Raw genomic sequence first — 25254 nt, 5'->3', positions numbered from 1 at the left:
CAAAGGCCATTGAAGGCCACACAGTCACCATCATGCTTGACTCACCCAGGATGTCTGAGAATGACTCCCGTGGCCCAGCCTGCCACCCTCCTCCTTTTATTCAGTTCAGGTATGTGAAACAATAGTCTCTGTGGTCACAATCTATGCATCACTCCTGCTACTCCCTTTCTACTCATCCCTGGGCCTAAGGGAACCTTCTCCCAGAGGAGCCCAGATCCTAAAGTAACTCAAAGACAAAGTGATTTCCCAAGACCTCTGTAGGGCAAATCTTCCTTGAGTCCTGCAGCAGTGACTTGCTAGACTCTTCACCATAACTCATCATTCTTTGGAATATGGAAGGCATGGAGAGCATCATAGATGCTTCCTTAGTCATTGAATTAGTGAACTGTTAGGAGTATTCTGTAGCTGGAGTGTAGTTTAGGGTGGGGTAAGGTTGAGAATGTTAAAAGAAATTTGTGAAACTGTGAATGGTTTCAAATATCATAGCAATGTAAAAGCTTACATGAAATCATGAGATGTTTTGAATTAGACTACCACTATGAAAAGCTCTTATTTCCGAAAGATTTCCAAGTCACAGTCTCTCAATACAACATGCCTCCCTGTACATCATCCTATACTGCTAACAGGAGTCAGCCTTCTATGATCCAATTTTGTATATATGCCAATGCATGGGAAGGCATGAGTCAGAGCCTTCCCTCAGCTCATATTCCATTCTTTCTTGGGTGAAAAAGAAACCCAATAACTGAATTACCACACATTTTGTTACTTTCACTGCATTATCTGTCTAGGAAAAATATCTCAAAAGATCCACTATCACCATCACTACACTACCATCCCATTATCTATCTCTAGCTCTCCCCCCCACCACTTGGTCTCACTCTCAAGAGATCTATGTTTATGTGTGTGATGTGAGTGTGAAATGTCACTGTACATCTCACATATGGAAGGCTTTGTCCTCAATAAAATGTGCACAGGTGAGGCACAGGGGAAGTGATTGGATCCTGACAACTCTGATTTAATCAATGGGTAGATCAACTGATAGATTTTTTATTTGATGGCATTACTGGGAGGTGATGGGAACAAGGAGGGAGTAGTAGGGAGGGCATAGTCAGAGGGAGTAGGTCACTGGGATTGGGCCCTTGCACAGCCTTATCCCAGTCTAACTAACTCTCTCTCTCTCTCTCTCTCTCTCTCTCTTCTTTCCTCCCTCCCTTTCTTTCCCTCTCTCCCTCCCTCCATCCCTCTTGTTCTCTCATTCTTCCATTTCATGGCTGTCAGGATATGAGCTGTTTCATTCTCTCATGACCTTCTACCATGATGTATATTGCCCAACCACAGTCCTATATAGAACCAAGTGACTATCAAATTGAAGCCTCTGAAAATAAATACATCTTATTTGCTATGTCAGGGGGATTTTTTTGGTCACAGTGTTGCAAAACTGACAAATATAATACTAAAATGCTTGGGTGAAATATTCAACTTCCAAATCAGTAAAACATACCTTGACAGAAAAGGATAGCCTTTGACAACTTACTTTTACCTTAAGTTCTCTCAGCCCCAACTCGTATTTCAACCACAGTTTCAGGAATAAGTTTTTCAATGGCTTCAAATGGTTTTCCTAGATGCAACTTTAATCCTTCTGCACATGCTCCTTATTTCTATTCTGGATGTCTTTGGCTCCACAGAGAATGAGATCATGAGGACCCTCCTCAACACTCATGCAAACACTAATGCCTATGATTCACTTTGAATTATCTTAAGAGAGTGAGACCTATGAGTTGAGGAGATTATTGCATAAGGAAATTTGTTTTTCCTAGCACCAATTGTTGGAAAGTCTACACTCCACTCAACTATGTTTGTGCCTTTGTTGAATGTGGACAGAAGAGCTGGGCACTGCAGCTCACACTTGTAATCCTAGCTACACAGAAGGCTGAGATCTGAGGATCATGGTTCACAGCCAGTCCAGGCAGGAAAGTCCATGAAACTCTCATCTCCAATTAACCACCCCCAAAAGCCAGAAGTGAAGTTGTGGCTGTGGCTCACGTGGTAGAGTGATGGACTTGAGCAAAAAAAGCTCAAGAACAGCACCCAAGCCCTGAATTCAAGCCTCAGGACTGACTCTCTCTTTCTTCTCTCTCTCATACACAAAGTAAATGAAAGATATATGAGGGGATTTATTTCTGTCTTCTATTCTGTACTCTCAATACTCAGAGAGACAAACAGATATCACTATTCTATAATATATAACTATATAACATTTAAATCTTTAATACTACATTTTCTGATTATTTTCAGTTTTTGGTAAGACTGGAAAACAGTCTGATTTCCCCTGTTTTGTTCCTTTTTTCCAAAACTGATTTGGGTTCTACTTTCTTTGCCTTTACACATTTTATAAGCCTAGGATCAACTTATACACAAAAGTTCTTGTTGGAATTATTTTGTTGAATGTCAAGATCAGTACTGTAACACACAACATACTAAGAAAAGTTGAAACATTCAGTCCAGGAAAATGGTGGATCTATCCATTTCTTAAATCTCCTTTGATATATTGGATCAGTATTTTGTTGTTTTAAAAATATAGGTATCACATATAGAGTTGTTCCCACTAATAGCTGTCTATTTTACCATGCTTTACTTGCCTCTAGTCAACTGTTCCTCAGATTGAACAGAAAATACCACAAATTAGCTCTCTCTAAGTTTTAAATCATATGCCATTCTGAGTAGCACAATGAAGACCTGACTTATCGTCATCAAAATGATGAAAGGCAAATGATGAAGAGGTGAAAAAAAGGAAACGTTTGATCACTATTGATGGGCATGTAAATTGGTGCAGCTATTATGGAAGCAATATGGAAGTTCTTCCAACAATAAACAAAACTGAAGTTCAAACTACCATGTGATTCAGCAATCTCACTCCTGGGTATATATTCAAACAGATATGATAGTACTCCAGAAACTCAAAAGCCAAGCTACAGAAGTAACCTAAGTGCCTATCAATGAATAAATAGATAAAAAAATAATGTGGCATATATATACCATGGAAGTATATTTGGCCTTTGAAAGGAAGAAAATCAATATCAATGGTAACAGCACTGGTGTATTCAGAGAATAGTACATAAAGTGCAATAAGCCAAGTATAGAAAGACAAATAACTGTAATAAATAAACATATGTGCAACATCCCAAATTATCAAACTTCCTGACATTAGGATAGTGGTTACCAGAGACTGAGAAGGTTTGGAGAAATGTTTGTGAAAGAGTACAAGTTTTTCTTTAAACAGGAGATATACATTTTTAAGATTTGTTGCATCTTATGATCATAATTTAAAAAGTAATGTGAACTACCAAAATTCCAAGAGCATAACTATGAAATGTTCCCACAAGAAGTTTTCTCTAAAAGTTGGTCTAAAATATAAACATACATGAAAACGTATACAGTTATGTGCATATGTACAAAACCAAATTGACTAAAGGCCCAAAATAATTATTATTTTGACCTAACAGTTTAACAAAAAATACCAGGAAATGGAAACATGCTTTGTCAAGGAGAAGTAGGCAACAGGAGAGAGAAGATAAATTGATAGAGGAAAGGTGGCAATCACAATCATTATATTGAATGTACCTATATAAACATGGAACCACATAAATTGAGGGTAACAATGGAATTAGGAAAAATGGGGAAGAACAATAGAAGTGGTGACATTGACCAAGATACATTGTAGTCATACTCTGACTTGGTGAATTGAAACCCCTTTGTACAAATATGTAAATTAAATCAAAAAGAAGTGTTGTGAGGTGTGTCAATCAGCAGGATTTAATCATTCCTTAATGTAATCAAACATAAATATGTTATCCTACTTTGTACTTTGAAATAAAATTAAGAAATGAAATTGAATTAAACTTTTTAACCCTATAAAATATATGAGACCTCTATCCTAAAAACACTGATTCAAGAATTCAAAGAAAATGTAAGGAAATGAAGACAGGCTCTGTTCATAGATTATAAGTCTGAACATTGTAAAGAGGTTGTCAGATCTGAAATAGATCTAGAGATGCAGCAGTCCTTAAAAAGTTCAAAAAGAAGTTTTTGTGTACAAACTGATAATCTGATTATAAAATTTATAGAGAGGACAGAATCTATAAAGTAATCTTCAAGTAAAATTGCCAAAGCAAATCAGCAGAATATGGTCGATATGATTTGGATATTATGTCTCCAAAATCCGTATGTAAAGGATGAGAGCCAGGGTTGCAGTAGTGAGAGCTTGAGATGTAGGATCTTGTTGGAAGTTCTTAGAGATCAAAGTGTGGGCTACCTTGAAAGGGATCCTGGGATTCCTGTCTATTTCTCTCTACTCCAGTTTGGAATATGATACTTCCTTCCCATAAGCTCTGCAATCACTGTCCATTCCATAAAGCAATATAGGCAAAAGGGTGGCAATTTCTGAAGCTGCTCTTGGCATAGGCCTATACTCCCTACAAACTATAAACTAAACAAGCCTCTATTTATAAGTGTCAGATCTTTCACTGCAGTGGTGGACGTTTTATTAATAGTATAGGCATTTCAACTAATGGTGCTGGCATAACTGACAATCTATATGCAAAAAATAATAATGTCAATCAATATGTCATCTCTAGGCAACAGTATGAGATGGATCACAGGCTTTAGTACTTTTGTGAATGCTGAAAATTTCCCATGACATCTACTCTGTGGAGCCAGAGATGTCCCAGAGTGAAAATCAGTGGGTAGTATCACCTTCCTGTGGTTGTACCTACACTATCTCTGTATCTTATCTGAGTATACTGGAAACCGGGTATACTGGTATTAGAACTAGGAAATTGGAAGAGAATACCAAAATCGAGAGACACAGGGTAAAAAAAGACAAACAACTACAAAAGCAATACTTGCAAACTGTTTGGTGAAAATGAACTGAACAACTCATGGGGGGGGGAGGGGAAGGGGGAGGGGGAGGGGGAATGAGGGACGAGGTAACAGTACAAGAAATGTATCCAATGCCTAATGTATGAAACTGTAACCTCTCGGTAATTCAGTTTGATAATAAAAATATATATAAATCAAAAAATTTTTAAAAAGAAGGAAATTTAGAATAAATAGCTGCTTTTAAGCTTAAAAAAAAGAAAATCAGTGGATAGACGGGGACAGTGCGGTGCTCGCTAAGTCACAGCTACAAAAGGCATCTAAAAGAGGTGCATGGTAGAGTGCTATGATTTCGGTTGAATAAAGTTGTGAAAACACAGAATTGTGAAACAATTCTAGATTCCATGCAGGTTGAACAAAAAGAACAAAAATGTAGTTCTTGAAGAGATATGTTCTGCTGAGGGATGGAAAAATGGCTTCTCTTCTCTGGAAGATGAGCCTATCACATGGACTCCTTTATGTACATGTAAAATAAATAATACACAAAGAACAGAACTATCACCCTCCTTGAGTTAAATGGTATTTATTACCAGTGGGAGAACTAACTTTATACAACCAGAGGAGGGAAGACATGTTTTAAAATCTTGGAGAATTCTTTGGACACTTCATATTTTGAAGGCCACCAACAAATGGTAATAAAAACTAAAATAGCCCAATAAATGCAATACCAATGAGGACACAGATCCCTAGAAAGAAATTTCCACTAAGCCACTATGTAATGGTCTGATGCAAATGATGAAGGCCCAGATGAAGATAAATATGAAATGAAGTAGTGTGAAACTAAATCATAAGTGCCATATATGGTCACATGATGAGGTGCAGGGAAACAAAGACCTTAGAATTAAGAAGTTATATGAAATGCATGGAGAAGTGGAAGAGTGTTTGGGTGATATTAAGACATTCTAGAGAGAAAAAGAATTCAAAGCAACTGAATGAGGTAAAAAAAAAAACCAGGATACTTTTTCAATAGAAGAAAAAAAACAAGTAATATAGAAGTGCTTTTCTCTTATGTTATCTTCTTATTCTATATTTCTCTTAGCTATACTTTATACACATATATGGTTAAGTTGTGCAAATCTGGTCCTTCTTAAATGCATTTCTCTCTTCTCTTTGTAGCCGTTAAAAGTGGGTTGTAGTGAAAGATATGCCATCCTTGAAGCCAAAGCATGGCTCTTTCGTGGTGTCTGCTTGAAAACCACAGATTGCTTCCTATTGTCTGCAAGAAAAAGCCTAAATTTTTACTCTCATAAGATCTATGAGAGCATTCACAGTCTTTCCCTGTTCATTTCATGCTTTTTTCAGTCATCCTTCTTCACCTCCTAGGATATAAGCGCTATCCTGAAAAGCCTCCAATCCTTTTCCCTAAAGAGACAATGAGTAAACATCTGTCTCTGAGCTGTTCTCCATCCTTACTATCCTCAAAAGTACACTCAGTTAGGATCAGTGACTGTAATCAACCACCACAGGATTAAGACAGAATTGGCCCTAGAGAAGTTCTGGGTAATTATTAGCTTTTAATTAGTTCCACCAGACTTGACGTCCCTGGGAGGTAGAGACTCTTGGGCCCCATGATGGTTAGCAGAGATGTTTTGTTGCAATTTAATATCATTTGAATTCATGGTCATGGCTTAATCTTTTTATTAATGATTGGGTTCATTACTGTTACTGTGTAATATACTCTTCCAAGATTATATCATTTTCACTGTTGGCTCTGCCAACATGGTTGGAATGATAGAGTGCTTGCTTTTCAGGTTCAAGCTCCTGAGTTCAAACCCAGTACTGCCCAAATAATGGACAATAGAATTTAGCAAATATTTTCCCAAGGTACATGTAGAAGCAGTGAACAAACATATATGATATTCTATATCATCAGTCATTCTCTGAAGATATTACTATTTTCAAGGAACACATTTCAAAATAGTTATCCACAAGTATAATTCTTGGTTTTGAAAATGAAATGTAAATGTTGGTGGCAATGTAAATAAATTTTAAGTCTAAACAGATTGCTAGTGGGAATATGAACTGGTACAGCTGCCCTGGAAAATGTGCCAATTCCCTGAAAAGCTAAAACATAGAACCAAAATAGGACTCAGAAATTCTACTCATAGATATATACCCAAAGTAAATGTGTCCAAAAGATACCTGAACATGAATGTCCACAGGAGCAATATCTGTAATAGTCCCCAAAAGGAAAGAGCTATCAACTGATGTCTAGGTAAAATAAATGCCATGTGGTATATCCATTCAGTGGAGTATTACATAACAAACAACTGCTGCATGAGCACATATTGTTTCATGAATATACCTGGAAAACATTACTCTCATTGAAAGAAAGTAGTTGCAAAATTTATATATTGTATGATTCCTTATATGAAATATCAAGAATAGTCCATAAAATCCATAAAATCTTCAAATAGAAAGGTCTTCCCCAGGATGAATGTGGGTCGCACTGAAGAAAATGGAGAGAAGCTATTAATAGGTATAGAAATGCTTTGGTCCTCATGAATAGATTCCAAAATTGAATGTGGAACTACACAACTCTGAATATACAAAGATTTAACAGTATAGTTTATAAGGATGTGTGCTAGTTGTCAAAACTATGTGCTTTTATGTGAGGACTTAACAACCATTTCACTGAATTGGCCTGTGAGCCTATTAAACACTGTTTGGGGTCATATAAGTCAATATATGAAGAGCAGAGGTGCCAATCAGCCTACTGGGAGAATAATACTGGTTACTAGGGGAAACATTGATGGTTCTACACAAGAGCAGCAAGTACTCTGTCTAAAAATCTTAGGGAAATCATGGCATACATACTTATAATGGGCAATTTAATATGCACAAATATAAAATAAGAAATGTTACTATATCACAATCTATTTATGGGATGGCCAGTGAAGACACATTGTATGTACTAAACCTCATCCAGCCAATGACTGCCAAATTCAAGGACCAGACAGAAGAAGGAATTATGTCAACCATGGCTATGATACAGAACATGGCATAGGAGGTAATCTGACACATGGAGAATCTTTGAGGCAGTGGTGATGCCTTCTATTAAGGTTTGCTAAAGATAAAAAGAGCCAAAAGAAATTGAGTAGGGTGTGAATCTAGGATTTTCTATCCTGACCTTAGGAACCATTGAAAGTTCATCAGCCTCTAATTTCTGTCCTTTTCAGTTACTGACCCATAGTTGCCAAAGGGATCTCAGCATCTTCCCTCTCTTAGGGCCTATATACATGGAGTCATATTGTATTGAGACACCATAGTTGGAAATCTTTCCAAGGTATGTATCTTTCACAAAGTGTCTTTCATGGAGGTACTCTGTTTCAAAGCCACTAATGACTCCTCTTGTAAAAAAAAAAAAAGGGGGGGCTGGGGATATAGCCTAGTGGCAAGAGTGCCTGCCTTGGATACACGAGGCCCTAGGTTCGATTCCCCAGCACCACATATACAGAAAACGGCCAGAAGCGGCGCTGTGGCTCAAGTGGCAGAGTGCTAGCCTTGAGCGGGAAGAAGCCAGGGACAGTGCTCAGGCCCTGAGTCCAAGGCCCAGGACTGGCCAAAAAAAAAAAATATATATATATATATATATATATATATTCCTAACATATTGTACACCATTCATAGTCTATTTTCTGATTATTTCAGTTTCCACTTTTGCCCACACAAGACTCCATTGTTTTTTGGTATGTTGTGGGGCTTGAACTCTGGGCCTGGTAGCTGTCCCTCAGCTCTTCAGCTCAAGGCTATTGCTCTACCACTTGAGTCAGAGCACTACTTCCAGTTTCCTGGTGGTTACTTGGAGATATGAGTCTCAGGTACTTTCCTGCCTGGGCTGGCTTTGAACTGTGATCCTCAGATCTCAGCCTTCTGAGTAGCTAGGATTATAGGTGTGAGCCACTGGTGCCCAACACAAGACTTCATTCTATTCTCCTAAACATTCAAGGAGTCAGCACCCATCCTCGAGTTTCTCTTCATCTTCACCTTCTGCCAAAGTGCAGTAAGGTATGCTCAGTGACTTATCACCCACCACTAAAGGACTCAGAGAATTAGTCATAGAGGGGTCCTAGGTGATTACCTTGTTTTTAATGAGTCACTTCAAGATCTGAAATCTTGTGAGACAAAGAGATTCTTAGGCTCAGGGATGGCTAGAAGGGTAGATATGAGCAGGGATGATGCAAGAACTAGACAATAAGACAGCACTGTCAAGGATCATAAGGACAGTGAAAATTCCTTTTTCTCTCTATGATAATGACACTTAGAATTTTATGCAACTTCTTCCATTAAGACACAAAACTTCTCAACAAAATACTGGCCAGCCAAATCCAACAACTAATCAAAGGAATCATAACACTATAATCAAACAGGATTTATCCCAGGATACAAAACTGATTCAGCATACATAAATAAATGTCATGCAACACTTCAAGAGAAGCAAGGACAAGAACCACATGAACATCTCAATAGATACAGAAAAGGACTTTGATAAGATTCAATACCCCTTTATAATAAAAAGCTCTAGAGAAGCTAGGAATGCATAGAACATTCCTCAATGTAATAAAAGTTATATATAAAAAATTCTACAGCCAACATTATACTCAATGGTGAAACACTAAAGGCATTTCCCTTAAAATCAGGAATGAGACAAATATGTCCACTTTCTCCATACCTCTTCAATAGAGTACTGGAATTCCTAGCAAGAGCTATAAGAAAAGAGAAAACCATGGACACAGAGAAGGAAGAAGTAAATCTATCCCTTCTTGGAGATGATATGATCTTGTACTTAAAGGACCCAATAAACTCCTCCCACCAAGCTACTGAATCAAAACTGTAGTAAAGTACTAGATGAGCCCACAAAAAAAAAAAAATCAGTAGCTTTTCGGTATGCCAATAATGACAAAATCAAGAAAGCAACCCATTTGCAATAGCCTCAAAAAAAATGCAAACAAACAAGTAGGAATTAACGAAAGATGTGAAGACTCTCTATAGTAAAAACCTTAAAATTTTGAAAAGGAAAGCTGAAGAAGACTTGAGGATATGAAAAGACTCCCCATGCTCCTGGCTGGAAGAATTAACATCTTGAAAATGGCAATACTGCCCAAAGCAATCTACAAATTCAATGCAATACTCATCAAATTCTCAACATTCTTCAATAAGATAGAAAAGGCAATCCAAAAATTCATAAGGAATAACAAAAGACCCCAAATAGCAAAAGCAGTCCTTAGCAGGCAGAAAAGTGTTCGAGGAATAACAGTACAAAACTTCAATCCCTATTACAAAGCCAAACTAATGAAAACAGCTTGATACTGCCACAAAAACAAGCTTGAAGACCAGTGGAACAGAATACAAGACCCAGAGATGAACCCACAGATGTATAGCCATCTAATATTTGATGAGAGAGCCAAAAACATATACCTCTTTAAAAAGAATGCTGGTAAAACTGGATATCCACATGCAGAAACCTGAACCTAGACACTTACATATCACCTTGCACCAGCATCAACTCAAAATGAAAGATGGGAAACCATGAAAGTATTACAGGAAAGAGTAGGGAAAGCACTAGGGTTGGTTCCTGGGCACAGATAAAATTTATTAGTGAGGATTAATGAAGATTCAAAAGCACAATAAATCAAAGAAAGACTTGATAAATGGGGATTGCATTAAACCTAAAAGTTTCAGCAAAGGACATAGCTAATAAGCTAAAAAAAAAAAAAAAAAAAAAAGACTACAAAATTGGAAAATATTTTACCAGCTATGCATCAGATAAGGGCCTAATATTGAGAATATACTTAGAGATCAAAAAATTAAATCCTCAAGTGTTAAACAAAAAGAAAATGACAGGGGCTGGGGATATGGCCTAGTGGCAAGAGTGCCTGCCTCGGATACACGAGGCCCTAGGTTGGATTCCCCAGCACCACATATACGGAAAACGGCCGGAAGCGGCGCTGTGGCTCAAGTGGCAGAGTGCTAGCCTTGAGCGGGAAGAAGCCAGGGACAGTGCTCAGGCCCTGAGTCCAAGGCCCAGGACTGGCACAAAAAAAAAAAAAAGAAAAAGAAAATGACAACCCAATTAATAAATGACTTAAAGACTTCTCAGAAGAAAAAATAAAAATAGCCAATAGACACATGAAGAAATGCTCAACATCTCTGGCCATGAAGGAAATGCAAATCAAACCAACACTGATGGCTGAGTGCTGGTGGCTCACACCTATAATCCTAGCTACTCAGGAGGCTGAGATCTGAGGATCATAGTTGGCTGCCAGTGAAGGTAGGAAAAATCTGAGATACTCCAAATAACCACACACACACACACACACACACACGCACACGCGCAAGCATGCACACATGCAGGCTCAAGTGGTAGACAACAAAAGGTTAGGGACAGGGAAAGGAGGAAGAGAGGGAGGGAGGGAGGGAGGGAGGGAGGGAGAGAAGAAAATACATAAAATGCTCAAAATGGAGAGAACTAATTGTTTTGTTTTGTTTTTTTTTTACCATATTCTCATGGGGAAGTCATTTCCAACCATAGCATCCAAGCAAAACAAAAATTTATAAGAAGACAGAAAAAGAAAATATGTTCTCAATGTCTCAATATATGAAGAGGTCCTAGCATCAGACAAGAAGAGGAACACCCCCCTCCTATTCTGGCTTTAATGTAGTAGTTTCATAATAGCAAGTCTTATGCTTATTTTGTCCATTTTGTAGTGATATTTGTAATTGGTAAGAGACAAAGGTCTCTTTTGGTTCTTCTTCACATGGATATCAAATTTTTCCCAGCAGTATTTATTTAAGATACTGCTTTTTGTCTGTGTTTTCTTAGCACCTTTGTTACAAATCAATTGTCTGTCTTCAACAAAGACTGTGAACACTATCAATAAATATATAGAGGACCGAAATGACACCCCTTTCTCTCAGTACAAAATTCAACTCAAACCAGCACAAAGACTTTTTTTTTTTTTTTTTTTGGCCAGTCCTGGGCCTTGGACTCAGGGCCCGAGCACCGTCCCTGGCTTCTTCCCGCTCAAGGCTAGCACTCTGCCACTTGAGCCACAGCGCCGCTTCTGGCCGTTTTTTGTATATGTGGTGCTGGGGAATCGAACCTAGGGCCTCGTGTATCCGAGGCAGGCACTCTTGCCACTAGGCTATATCCCCAGCCCCAGCACAAAGACTTTTAAAACTTGATATTCTGACTAACTTCAGGTCAACCTAAGGACAACATCTGGCAGATACAGGCACAGACAATGACTTTTTGACTACAACACCAACACCTCAGGAAATAAGATCAAACCCCCTCCACCCTCCCACCTCTCTGGGCCTCGAGTTCTTCGTAACCCTGAATTCCCACCTAAAGTTGAATGAGCCCCGCCTGCAAGGACTTCCGGGCTGTGGGGCCCACCAGGCCACAGTGCCAGGCTCCTGTCTAAACCCAACATCAACCCGCCTGCCAGCCCACCAGTCTCTTTGCCACCATGCCCCTGCCCCTCTGCTACCAACCCAGCTGCACCATTAGGCAGGTTGTCATACTTGACATCCTGGTTCCCTATTGTGCTGGCGCTCGCACTGAGATGAGCTACTTCATAGCTCCATCACAAACATTAGATGGGAATGGGGTGGGGGCGCCACGCAGTTTGTGGCCTAAGGACCAATAAGAAGCAGGAAAAGTAGTGACTGGCACTCAGTTCAGCCAATCAGAGGTGAAAGCAGAGCGCTGTGGGGGGTGGGTGCCTCCTGGGATCCCACCTTCTCAGTTTCAGTGGAAGAAAGGCGGACCTTTCAGAAGTGACGACCTCAACAGCCTAACAAAAGCAGCCATTGGAGGGTGGACCGGAAGACTGCAGGGACGAAATGGATTGACGGAGGTACATAACCAATAAGATGCTGGTTCACACCCTTCTTACCGCCAGAGATCCTACCCAGAAGGACAATGGAGCTAACCTCCAGGGGATGTTCCCTTGCTTAGTCCTTATGACATCACAGTGAGGCCGCATGATGTGAGCCGAGTTTGTGTCCAGAAACGCTGAACCAAGGAATGAAAGGTCTCAGACAAGTCGGGCAACCTGGGTGAGCAGTAGGCAACGAGCCTTATTGGAAGCTCTCGATAGGATTGCGGAGGGACTCGGGGCTGCAGCGATGGCTTTGGCTAGCGCGGGGTACGTTGTTTTATCCACAAGTTTCACAGGCTTTCCAGTAATTGGTGGTGTGGGGTTGTGGTGCCCAGGGCTGTGTGCCACGACTTCACTTCCTCATTCTTTTGCCCTTGCTCCACATCGCCTACTTGTGCCCTTATGTTTTTTGTTTTGGTGGGTTTTGTTGTTGTTGTTGTTGTTTTGCCAGTCCTGGGCCTTGGACTCAGAGCCTGAGCACTGTTCCTGGCTTCTTTTTGCTCAAGGCTAGCACTCTGCCACTTGAGCCACAGCGCCACTTTTGGCCATTTTCTGTATATGCGGTGCTGAGGAATTGAACCTAGGGCTTCATGCATATGAGGCAAGCACTCTTGCCACTAGGCCATATTCCCAGCTCCCCCTTTTGTTCTTGCTCATCACGGCTTTCTTCTTCTTTTTTTTTTTTTTTTGCTCCTTTTGGGGCTCTGCCTCCATTTCATTGGTCTGCAGTTTGGGGGATAATAGCTTAACCGGCCACCAATAAGTTGTACAAGCCCTCAATCCCTTTCTGCCTGTTTCCTCCTGACTCACATTAATAGATCAGTGCACCACTCTGGTTTCCTCCCTGTAGCCATTGATGTCCATATCCATACCTTTTCTTGGTTGAAATTTCCATCTGTATGTTTATGACTTCTATATTGCCCTGTTTCTCTATTTTGTCCTCTGCACATTGGTAAGAAACCACTTCATGGAACCTTGATGATCTTCTCTCTGCCATGAAGTCTTTAACAAATATTTAGGGGCTAAGGTGTAGCCCCTCGTCAAATGGTAGAGTACTTGACAAGAATGTGCACATCTGTGGGTTTATTCCCCAGCATGGTAAAAGAAAAAAGGATTCAATATAAATCACACCACTCTCCAACATAACCTCTTCCCTAAACACTGTTTAATCCCCTGCATAATATTTGTCATGACCTGACATTACAATATGCATTTAATTTTACTTTATAGTATATTTAAGGTATACTTAAGTATATAAGTAAGGTGCATTTAAGTTGCTGTTTAGACAAGTATATATTTTACCTGTGTGTGTATGTATGTGTGTTAAGAACACCTAAAATCTTCACTCTCAATAAGTTTTCAGGGAAAAAAAGCAAATTTATAAGTGAAGTTGCATTAACTAAAATGCCTCTGCACAGAAAAGGAAACCATTTCCAGAATGAAGCAAAAGCTCATAGAATGGAGGAGCATCTTTGCCACTCATTCATCTGACATAGGTATAATATCCAGAATGTATAAAGAGCTAAATAAATGGGGCCAGGTACAAGTGGCTCACGCCTATAATCCTAACTACTCATGAGGCTGAGATCTTAGTTCAAAGCCAGCCTGGGCAGAAAAGTCCCTAAGACTCTCTTATCTCCAATTACCCACCAGGAAGCCAGAAGTTAAGCTGTGGTGTAGAGCACTAACTTTCAGCACAAAATCTCAGGAACAGTGCCTGGGCAATGAGTTCAAGCCCCAGGACTAGCACAAAAGAAAAAAGTTAGGGAAATTAAGTAATTCAATGATTAAATGGGGGATAGTTGAATGGAAGTGGAATGCAGAGAGGAAAGTATCTTCAGCTCCAAAGAGTACTGAAAAATGTTACATAAGAATACATATACTTACATATATATTTGAAGGTAACATAATGAAACACACTGAAGTCACTGAACTACATCTCCAACCCAAAGAAGAGTTTCTGGCCTAAGTACTGGACTTTAGAAACAGAAAATAATGTTACAACCCAAAGACAACTGCAAAATAAAATCTGGAGGGGAGACCAACTCTCCTCCTTAATAACTAAGAAATTCTGACTTTTTTCTCTATTATAATGTTTGTTTTAAATTTTCTTTCCTGACTGCTTTGTCTCTCTACAGTTGATATTTATTCTCTATTTTTGCCTTTCTCCACATTCCATTCCATTCCATTACATCATTATTGCTACCTATACCTCTAATGATATTTATACTCCTGGTTTACCCTGTAAGTGTCCTAGTTACTTCTCAATTTTATTAGTGTGCGTGTGGATATTTATCATAGTCTTTTTACTGCTTTTAAATATATCTTTTGTGCATCAGAGTTAGTGCCTCATTTGTTCTCCCCACCATCCCCACATTCAGGGGAATTCCTGAAAGGTTTTCCATGTGCTAACACAAGGGAGCATAAATGAGGGACCTGGGCAGCAAGAGGGAAATTTCCTGGCCTGTAGACTAAAAAAGCAATAGCTTCCAGTACACAAAGAAGGGAAGCTTCTAAGTCGGAAACAACACAAAAAGGGACAACTTATACTTGATCACTCAGCCTCATAACACACTAACCCATACACAAAGAAATACAAGAGCCTCCAGGTAATTCTCCTCTAGAAGAAGAATACTGGGGAACTAGCTCAGGATCCCTAAGCAGAGAGGGATCAGGTATATTTGGGTTACTGAGTGGTCCAGAAGAGAGAAACTACATTGCATGACTCCAAATAAATGGTCCTGCCCTATCAATGAAAACACTTCAAATTAAATACTACAAGCATTTAAAACTTCCAACCAATGTAATAGCCACAGATGCAGCAATCCAATATTTTGAAAAGCAAGAATTATCAATATGACTGCTATGTGGCCATTTGCTTCTCACTGTATGACACCAGCATCATAAGGCTCAAGTTGTATTCAGGGACAGGTAGGGGGAAAGGGGAGAGATGGAGTAATATGGTGCTGTCCTAGGTGCTAACCATCTTCTATGCCAGTACTAGTAGTGCACATACTCATGGCCACATCATCTTTTCTATGAACACAACAAAGAATCCCCCAATTCTGTAAGGCTGGTTTGCGCACAGTCATGTCAGTGAGTTGACTTTGAGATGTTTCTGGTGGGCAGGCTTGCTGAAGTCATCCCATTCCTATGTAAGAATTGTCTCCTCCATCTTCAAGGTCCCTCAGGATACCTACAAAGTCTTAACCTGTGGCCCTGCTCTGTCTCTGTTGGTGTCCATGGTGTCAGTATTCTATGAATCAGTTATTGATCTCTACTTATATTCATCAGCTAATAATTCTACAGTGAAGGAAACTGTCATGGTGATGATGCCCCAGGTAGGGACTCCCATGCTGAACCCCTTCATCTACAGCCTGAGGAACAGAGACATGAAAGGGGCCCTGCAAAAAATCAATTCTAACAGTAAAATATTTTTCTGTTTATGATGGTAATACTTGATATTTTTATGTGATTTTATCCAATCAATGATGATGGTGGTATTGGAATGTTATTGTAGTCTTTCACCATGAGAGCAGCTATTAAATAATTGACCAGTACATAAAAAAGGAAATTTAGCTGCATAATTGAATAGAGAATTAGATCACCTCACTAGCCTTCCTCTTTGTCTTGCCTAGATAATCCTTAGTAATATAGTGTAAGGCTTACTGTCACCAGGTGCTGGTGGCTCTTGCCATCATGCCTACAATCCCAACTACTGAAGAAGCTGAAGATCACAGTTCAAAGCTAGCTCAGGCAGGTAAAATTATGAGATTCTTACCTCCAATTAACCACCAAAAAGCAAAACATGTAGCTGTGGCTCGAGTGGTAGAGTGCTAGCCTTGAGGAAAAAATTGGAAAAAAAACAACACACCATACTGTTACTCCTTACATTCTTAACTCATTCCAGGATTTTATCATTTTATGTGTAATACTGCTTTGACTGTAGCATTTTTACAGAGTGTTTCATATTCTTTGAATATTATTTAATGTCAAATATAACAGTCTCATAATACCTCCTATATGTTCTTTCTGACCAAAATATGGCATAATTTTATCTCTTATAATTGTTCCTGGGTCTTGAAGTCAGGGCCTAGGCACTGTCCCTGAGCTTTCCTACTCAAGGCTACCACTCTACTATTTTGGGCCATAGGTCCAATTCTGGTTTTATGGTAGTTAAGTGGAGATAAGAGTCTCACAGTCTTTCCTGTCGAACAAGCTTTGAAATGCAATCTTCAAATCTCAGTCTCCTGAAAATAGCTAGAATTACATACATGAGTCACTATGGCCTGGCATAATTCTATCTCTAAACTTTAACACACCCCTTAATTTTCATAATAGTTACATATAAATTATTTTGTTTTTGTCTGAACCCATAGCTAAAAGGGCCCTAGACATTATGTTATTTACATAATAATGGATGAAACTAGAGAACGTCAGGGTAAGTAAAATAATCCAGTTTCACGAAGACAAATATTGTGTGTTTCTCCCTTGTGGAAGGCAGGGGGAAAAAGAAAGAAGATAAAAGTTAAAAAGAGGCCTAGTAAAAATGTGGAAAAGGAAAGGATAAAGGGTTGGGATATAAAAGAATAATAGAGGAGTGAGCATGATCAAAATATATCTTAGGCATGTCTGGAAATGTCATAAAGAATTCCCTACCTTGTACAATTAATATATCATGATAAAAAGGGAAATGATGAAAACTGAGCACTGGAGAAGGTCAAGATTGCAGAGATGTAGTTGGCATCACATTAGAAAAGAATGAGATCATGAGTTTAGGTGCCATCCCTTGGAGGGAGCAAGAAGAATACAAATGGACTGAGGATTGCAACTTAGACAATGATATATAGGCAGCTAAGGGTGAGTAATGAATGGCTAATCTATTTCTGAGATTGGGGAAAATGAGAAGAAACTATTCAAATAGCCTGAGATATTAAACACACTCAACACACACTGAAATGTTGGCACACCTTTCAAACTTCAACATCAAAACAAGATCATTCCCTTTTTGTAATAATCATCAATGTACAATATGATACTGATGGCAAATTCTATCAATAAATGTGAAAAAACTAAGGAAGCAAAAGATTGTTGAAGAGTGAGGTAAGCAGACTTGCTTCTTCCACTTAAGGGAACAGCTTTTAAGACTCGAATGACTCAGCTCCCAGGTAAATACAAGCTAAGTTACTACAGTATAACAATGTGTAACCTTCATTTACAAATTTAAATCAGGTAAAAGAAAAAGACCATACATGAAACAAAGGATATATAATACAGGCTAAGAATTATAATCATGTGAACACTAACCCTGAAAGGTCAGTAATGATTTTTATAAATATATTTAAAAGGCTATTTAAATTAGCAAGAGAATGCGAAAGACCTTACAATCATTTTGAAAGATAAAGAGAAGGCAAGCAAGTGTATGGGCAATCAGGAATGCTGAGATGAATTTATTAAACTGAGACAAATTGTCCAATAGCCAGAGGCAATCATCAAACCTCATCACATCAGACAAAATTTATTATAACATGTTTTCTGCAACTTAGGAGAGGAACACAAAAGCACAATGCCTATGTGTATCTGATCACATAAAGTAATATTTGTAGAAATGAGCTTTAGAAAATGAGGTTTTTCTTTGCTTCTGATTTTTTTTGGTTTGTTTGTTCATTTGTCTTTTGGGGAGCAAGCAGGGGGCACAAAAATGGAAGGACAAAGAGTTAAAAAATGCAGCAGTGGTACTCACTAGACACTTGAAAATGAACTATACAACTTGTGGTTGGGACAGGAAGGAAAAACAGAGTGAGGGGTGACCTTGTCTAAAAAGGAATGTACTTTTTACATGACTTATGTAACTGTAACCCCTTTGTGATAAAATTAAATAAAAAAACTTATACAGAAGAAAAGTTAGAAGGGTGAGCAAAGCACCACAATATTTAACTCTTATTCAGAATTAAGATGGGAGTACACAGTTACAAGTATAGGAGAAAGTTGATGCGTTAAAAAAAAAAAAACAAACATGAGGGGTTTGGAAGTAAGGCTCAGGTGGTAGAGCAAAAGCATCAGATACCACGTTTGAGTCCCAGTCTCATACAGAAAATAAAAATAACATGTGATAAATTAGTGATGAAAAACATAGGGACCAAAACTTCAGTTAAAAAGTTTACAGTGACTGCCCATTGCATAGTTAAAATGTGCCAGTAATTAAAATATTATTTTATGGTATGACTTCCATAATCAGTTGAGTTAATAAATAGTTAAAGTGACCTAAATAGTTACTAGAACCTCTATGCCATCAAATAGATATCCCTATGACAACCTTCTCATTTATTGATAGTTGTGTGTTTTTATTGAATAGAATGTTTGGTAGTGAGCAGAAGGAAGTGTGAAATATCATTCAACTATCAAAATCGCTACTGGAAAAAAAAGATTTTAAAATCCCAAGTATTACAATCATATGAAGAAGGAAATCCTCTTCTTACAAAAGACCCTTCCCAGGGCTCCCTTCATGTCTCTGTTCCTCAGGCTGTAGATGAAGGGGTTCAGCATGGGGGTCACCACCGTGTACATCATCGCCATGGCAGTCTCCTTCACAATAGAGTTACCCCCTGATGGACATAAATAGAGACCAATGACAGTCCCATAGAACAGGGACACCACCATCAGATGAGAACCACAAGTTGAGAAGGCTTTACGGATGCCTCCAGAAGAAGGGACCTTAAGAATAGAGGACACAATTCTGGCATAGGAAACAGTAATGAGTACAAATGGGATCACAAGAATGATGCCTCCGGTGATAAATATTACCAACTCATTGACACGAGTGTCAGAGCAAGATACCTTCAGCAGAGCAGCCATATCACAGAAAAAGTGAGGGATCACATTGTCCTCACAAAATGACAGTCTGGCCATGAGCAGGGTGTGCAGCATGGCATGGAATGTGGTCAGCACCCAGGACAGCACCACCAAACCCACACACAGCTTGGGACTCATGATGCTGGTGTAGTGCAGGGGGAAGCAGATGGCCACATAGCGGTCATAGGCCATGGCCACAAGAAGGAAGCTCTCAAGATCTCCAAAAAACAGAAAGAAATACATCTGTGTCAGGCAGCCTGCGAAGGGGATGGCTGGGACTTGGCTCTTCATGTTCTGTAGCAATTTGGGCATTGTTACAGAGGAAAAGCAGAGGTCAGAGAAGGATAAGTTACTGAGAAAAGAATACATGGGGGTGTGGAGGTGTGAGTCCAGTCTAATGAGGACAATGATGAGGAAGTTTCCTAGGACAGTGGTGAGGTACATGGTCAGGAGCAGGACATAGATCAGGTTATGGTGCTCTGGCTGGATGGGCAGGCCCAGGAGGAGGAACTCTGAGATGATAGTTTGGTTCTTTCCTGACATGCTCTGTCTCCAAGACCTTTAAGAGAAAATAATATGGTCTCTTAGAAACTCATTTATATATTAATGCATTTGTATGAGACATGATCTTTTAGGTGTTCTGCAACAATTTATGTTACTTTTATTATACAAAAGCTATCTACAACTAAAACATGCCACTTTACTTAGTCTGTCGCATCTCATTTTCTTCACTTCTCAGTAGATTAACAATTTTCACTCTTCCTTGTCTAGTAAAACTGACATATAGTACTTTCTATGTGTCACTGATATCCCATACTTCCACAGACATCCATTCTTAATTATTGCAGTTGGCTTCTTTTTTTTTAAGGTGATGTACAAAGGGGCTACAGTTATGTAAGTCAGATAATGAGTATGTTTCTTTTTTAACAGTATTACCCCTCTCTCATTTTCTCTCAGTTTCCCCCCTCCCAGTCTTCCTCCCTTCCCAATTTGTATAGTTCATTTCCAACATAGTATCTAATGAGTATCACTGCTGAATTATCTCACCCCTTGTCCCACCATTACTGTGCTTCCCCCTCCACTCCCCAAATCAGATAAACTTATATACAAGACACATTGTGCAGAAATAAAAAATAATGGCCAGAGGGGGGAAAAACAAGAAGAAAAAAAGAACCTCAAATAGTACAATTGAAACAACAGCCTGTTTCCTTTCCTTGGAGTTAATTTTGAGAAGCTTATTTTATATGATTGTATGCACATAGCTATTGAGCCATTGTGATCCTCTCCTGAGAATATCTTTCTTTGGTCTCACTGTGAATGTTTAGAGTCCTGTTTAATCATGCCAAAGAGTAATTTTTGTCTTTCACTATCCATTGGGTTTACTTATAGATTTATAGGCATATTCTAATTATTACAAATGAGGAAAAGCATGTAGCCTGTGTTTCTTTGGGTGTGGCTTCACTTAAGGTGATTTTTTTCCAATCAGTTCCTTTCTAACACTATCTTCACTGGGGCTTTTGTTTCCCCAAGTACTGTTCTCCCATTTTTATGGATACCTCCATGAAAGTATTCTTGGAGCACAGATAAACATCTGAACATCACAGACAAAGCTTTTAATCACCAATAAGACCCTATCACCAGCCACTTACCAGAACTACCTTCAGCTCATAGATCTATAATGAAGCTCCTGGCTTACACTTTCTTTTTCCCAATTCATATCTCACTGAAAGGCACCCAGGCTCAAGTTAGAAACCTTAACATTTTCTTTCATCCATTCATTTTTCTATCTTTCCATATCTAATCTAATCTAAAAGAACTGTAGATTCTGCCACTTTTGTCCTCTTTTTTCCTTTCTTGTTTCTTCTTCCACACCCTCTCTTCCTTTCTCTCACTTTCTTTCCTTGATTCCTTTCTCCACTTTTTCTTGCCTCTTTCCTTTCACTCTTCCTTCTTCTTTTTGTTATTGTTTGGGGATTTTTTGAGACCAGATCTTCTTATGTAGCCATGGACCTCAGTCTGATCACAGGAGTATGCCACCACATCCTCGTGCATTCTCTGTAATTGTCTGGAAGAAGCTTTTCTTGAAGCTCCTTCACTTGTTCAGATTCAATCTCTTCAGATTTGGTCAACATTACCCTGTTGAGAGTTCCATGCTCCCAGTTCTTAAGATAAAGGAAAATGATTTCTGTTTTTCCCCTTTTGTCATTGTTATTTTTTTCCATTTGTCTTGTATATAAATTTATCTGAGTTGGAGTGGGGTAAGCAGAAGCACAAAAATGGTGGTCCAACAGGGGCACAACAAATAGGGGAGAGACTCGACAAATGGGACTACTACAAATTAAAAAGTTTCTGCACAGCTAAGGACATAGCCACCAAAATAGAAAGACAGCCAACCATATGGGAAAGGATCTTTACCAGCACAGCAACAGACAAAGGCCTAATATCTAATATCTAATATCTACAGAGAACTAAAAAAACTAAGCCCCTCCAGGCCCAATAAACCAATTAGGAAATGGGAAAAGGAGCTAAAGAGAGACTTCACAAGAGAAAAAATAAAAATGGCAAAGAAACATATGAGGAAATGTTCAACATCCCTGCCAGTAAAGGAAATGCAAATAAAAACAACCCTGAGATACCACCTCACTCCAGTTAGAATGGCCTATACTCTGAACTCAGGCAACAACAAATGCTGGAGGGGGTGCGGGGAAAGAGGAACCCTTCTCCATTGTTGGTGGGAGTGCAAATTAGTACAACCACTTTGGAGAACAGTATGGAGGTTTCTCAAAAAGCTCAATATGACCTACCCTATGACCCAGCCATACCACTCCTAGGCATCTATCCTGAACAGCAGGTCCCAATATATCAAAAAGACATCTGCACATCCATGTTTATTGCTGCACAATTCACAAAAGCCAAAATATGGAAACAACCAAGATGCCCCTCTACAGATGAATGGATCCAAAAGATATGGTACCTTTACACAATGGAATACTACATAGCAATTAGGAATGGTGCAATATTGTTATTCGCAGGGAAATGGTCAGAACTCGAACAAATAATGTTGAGCAAGACAAGCCTAGAACACAGAAAACAAAGGGGCATGATCTCCCTGATATATGACTGTTAAGAAAGGGAGACAGAGAGACAGTAGAGACCAGGTCTGTGAAACCAAAAACTGCTTGTCAAATGGTATTTCCCACAGGATTGGGGCAGCGACCCAACAGTATGTAACTAAAACCAAACAACTACTCAACATATAAAGGTCAAAAATTGACCTCTCAGTGGAATACAATAGCTCAAAAGCTATGTATGTATGCTCATATAAGAGTACTGTCAACATATTGTCTAATATCGACATTACATTTAAAGCCCTAGGTGAATTTTCTTGGGCTTGGCCACGTGGCTACTGTATATGTTCTTGATACATTGTATATTGTATATATGTCTACCTGACCTAGAGAAGGAAAAGTAAAACAGGGCATAAGATATCACAAGAAATGTACACACTGCCCTACTATGTAACTGTACCCTTTTTACACAACACCTTGTCAAAAAAATTGTGTTCAATTAATAAATAAATTTAAAAAATTGTGTGCCAAGGGGTGAACTAATTCAGCAATAATACTCACTAACACTATGATGAAAATTAACTGAACAACTTGTGGGAGATTGGAATTGAGAGGCCAAAACCTGAGGGGAAATGTGGGAAGAGGTGACACTATTCACAAAGAAATGTACTTGCCACCTCACTTAAGTAACTGTAATGTCTCTGTACATCACCTTTACAATAAAAAATATTTAGAAAATGGGAAATGCCCACTTCCACAATTATCTGTCCCCATGATGCCTCACCTCTGATGTAGAAAATGTTCATATTTTCCACTCCTCTCTCCTACCTCCATCTTCCCTTTGTCGCTGCTTTACCATGCTTACTCTTTCTTGTCTTTCAGGTATAAATTATGTGATACTTAGCTAAGCCTTCCTTGTTTTCCTGAGGGTAGACCTACTTCTATGTTTATGCCCTGGTCACATACCACAACACTATATATCTGAATCTTGAATTTATAGCTGACTTTCCACCAAACTGTAAATGCAAGAAAAGCCCTGTCTGCTTTAAGGTGTGCAACATGGCCAGCACCTGGCATAGTGTATGAATGTGGCTACTGTTTCATGAAAATGTGTATCCAAAACATAAATCATATAATCCAATATGTATAATATTTTCTTTTCTTGTGATTCACTAATCTTGGATGAAAAAAATCAAACTGAGTCACATGGGGAGAAAGAAATAATTTTCCCCTTTAAGACATCATTCCAGTTTATTTCTACCTTTAGGATATCATGCTAGTTCCTTTCCAGATCTCCATACCTCAGATGCCTCTGAGAAGACTAGGGATAAGGCACTTGGGAAGCCTCTCCCCTAAAGGGATGAAACTGAGCCCACTTCAGGAATTTTCATTTTGTTGATGATATTTAATCAGGACACACTACCAGTTTTTTAATCATGTCTGTACATAATGTGTAGGTGTTGTAGTATGGTAAATTTTACATACCAATGAAATTTTACATATCTGACTTCTAGAATGGTGCTTCCCTAGGAATTTAGGGCGACCCATGGCAGAATCTACGTTTTATTAGTCATCATAAAACAGAGACATCACTTTCTGACAATAACACTATTGGGTACCCTGAGCCTTGGTTGTTCCCTGGATAATGCTTCTCATCTCCCTCTTCTAGTAGATGTGTGTGCTCAGACTGAAGAAGGAGGTGCTGTGAAAAACAATTTGCATGTGAAGCACCTGCTTACTCTGTGTCAAGTCCTGGTTTGGATTCTATGGGCTTGATGTGTATTCTCACACTGTAAAAGTTCAATATTGGAGGCATGGCTCAAGTCGTAGAGCACCTGCTTAATCATGAGGACCTAATTTCACACTCCACTGCCTCACACACACATAAAGGTTCAAATTTTACCTTTGGTAACTATAACTGATAGGCTATAGACCGTACTGAGAGAAGACTGTACAATGCATGTCTTATGCAGAGAAATTAGGAAAATGTGGTCAAAATGTCTTGGGGAGGGAGGGTGATACAGAGTATTTTAAAGCTGCATAAGTATTTTTTTTACCACAAAACAGTAAGAACCTCTGTATAAAATGCCTCCCTCACAGAGGTGTCATTATGTTAAATGACATAATCTTGGGAATGTACACTAAACAGTACTAACAACTGATATCATTAATAAAAAGTATAAAAGGTGAACTTCCATCATAGTGTTTGTATAATGTGGAAAAACTTGGAAGACAGAGAGATGGGAAAAGATAAAAATATCATACCTGAAAGGCATCATACAGAACACCATATGACCTGGGAAATCAAAGTTCTCATGTTGGAAGGGCTCCAAGGCTCATTTGCCCTCTTCCCAATTTTCTCAGAATATCTAGGGTCCTCCTGCTTATTCTTTGTATGGATTTGAAGTAAGTCAGTCATCAGCTAAGTCTGTGCCACCCCAGTCCACATTTCTCACTCTACTTATCCCTGAGGCCTAAGAAGTCCTTCATCACAGGAGAGTCTAGATCCTAGA

At 38.9% G+C, this 25254-nt stretch overlaps 1 protein-coding gene across 1 annotated transcript; it reads right to left on the bottom strand.

The window, feature by feature from the left end:
* Positions 1–19271: 19271 nt before the first annotated feature.
* Positions 19272–20216, bottom strand: LOC125365361 (olfactory receptor 1-like). Its single transcript, XM_048365370.1, has one exon. The coding sequence runs from the start codon at positions 20214–20216 to the stop codon at positions 19272–19274; it is 945 nt and encodes a 314-aa protein (XP_048221327.1).
* Positions 20217–25254: the final 5038 nt, after the last annotated feature.

The sequence above is a fragment of the Perognathus longimembris genome, chromosome 17 (genome assembly GCF_023159225.1).
Source record: "Perognathus longimembris pacificus isolate PPM17 chromosome 17, ASM2315922v1, whole genome shotgun sequence".
NCBI lineage: Eukaryota > Metazoa > Chordata > Mammalia > Rodentia > Heteromyidae > Perognathus > Perognathus longimembris.
Note: the sequence above shows the minus strand (reverse complement) of the source record. Positions and strands in the feature narration are given on the sequence as shown.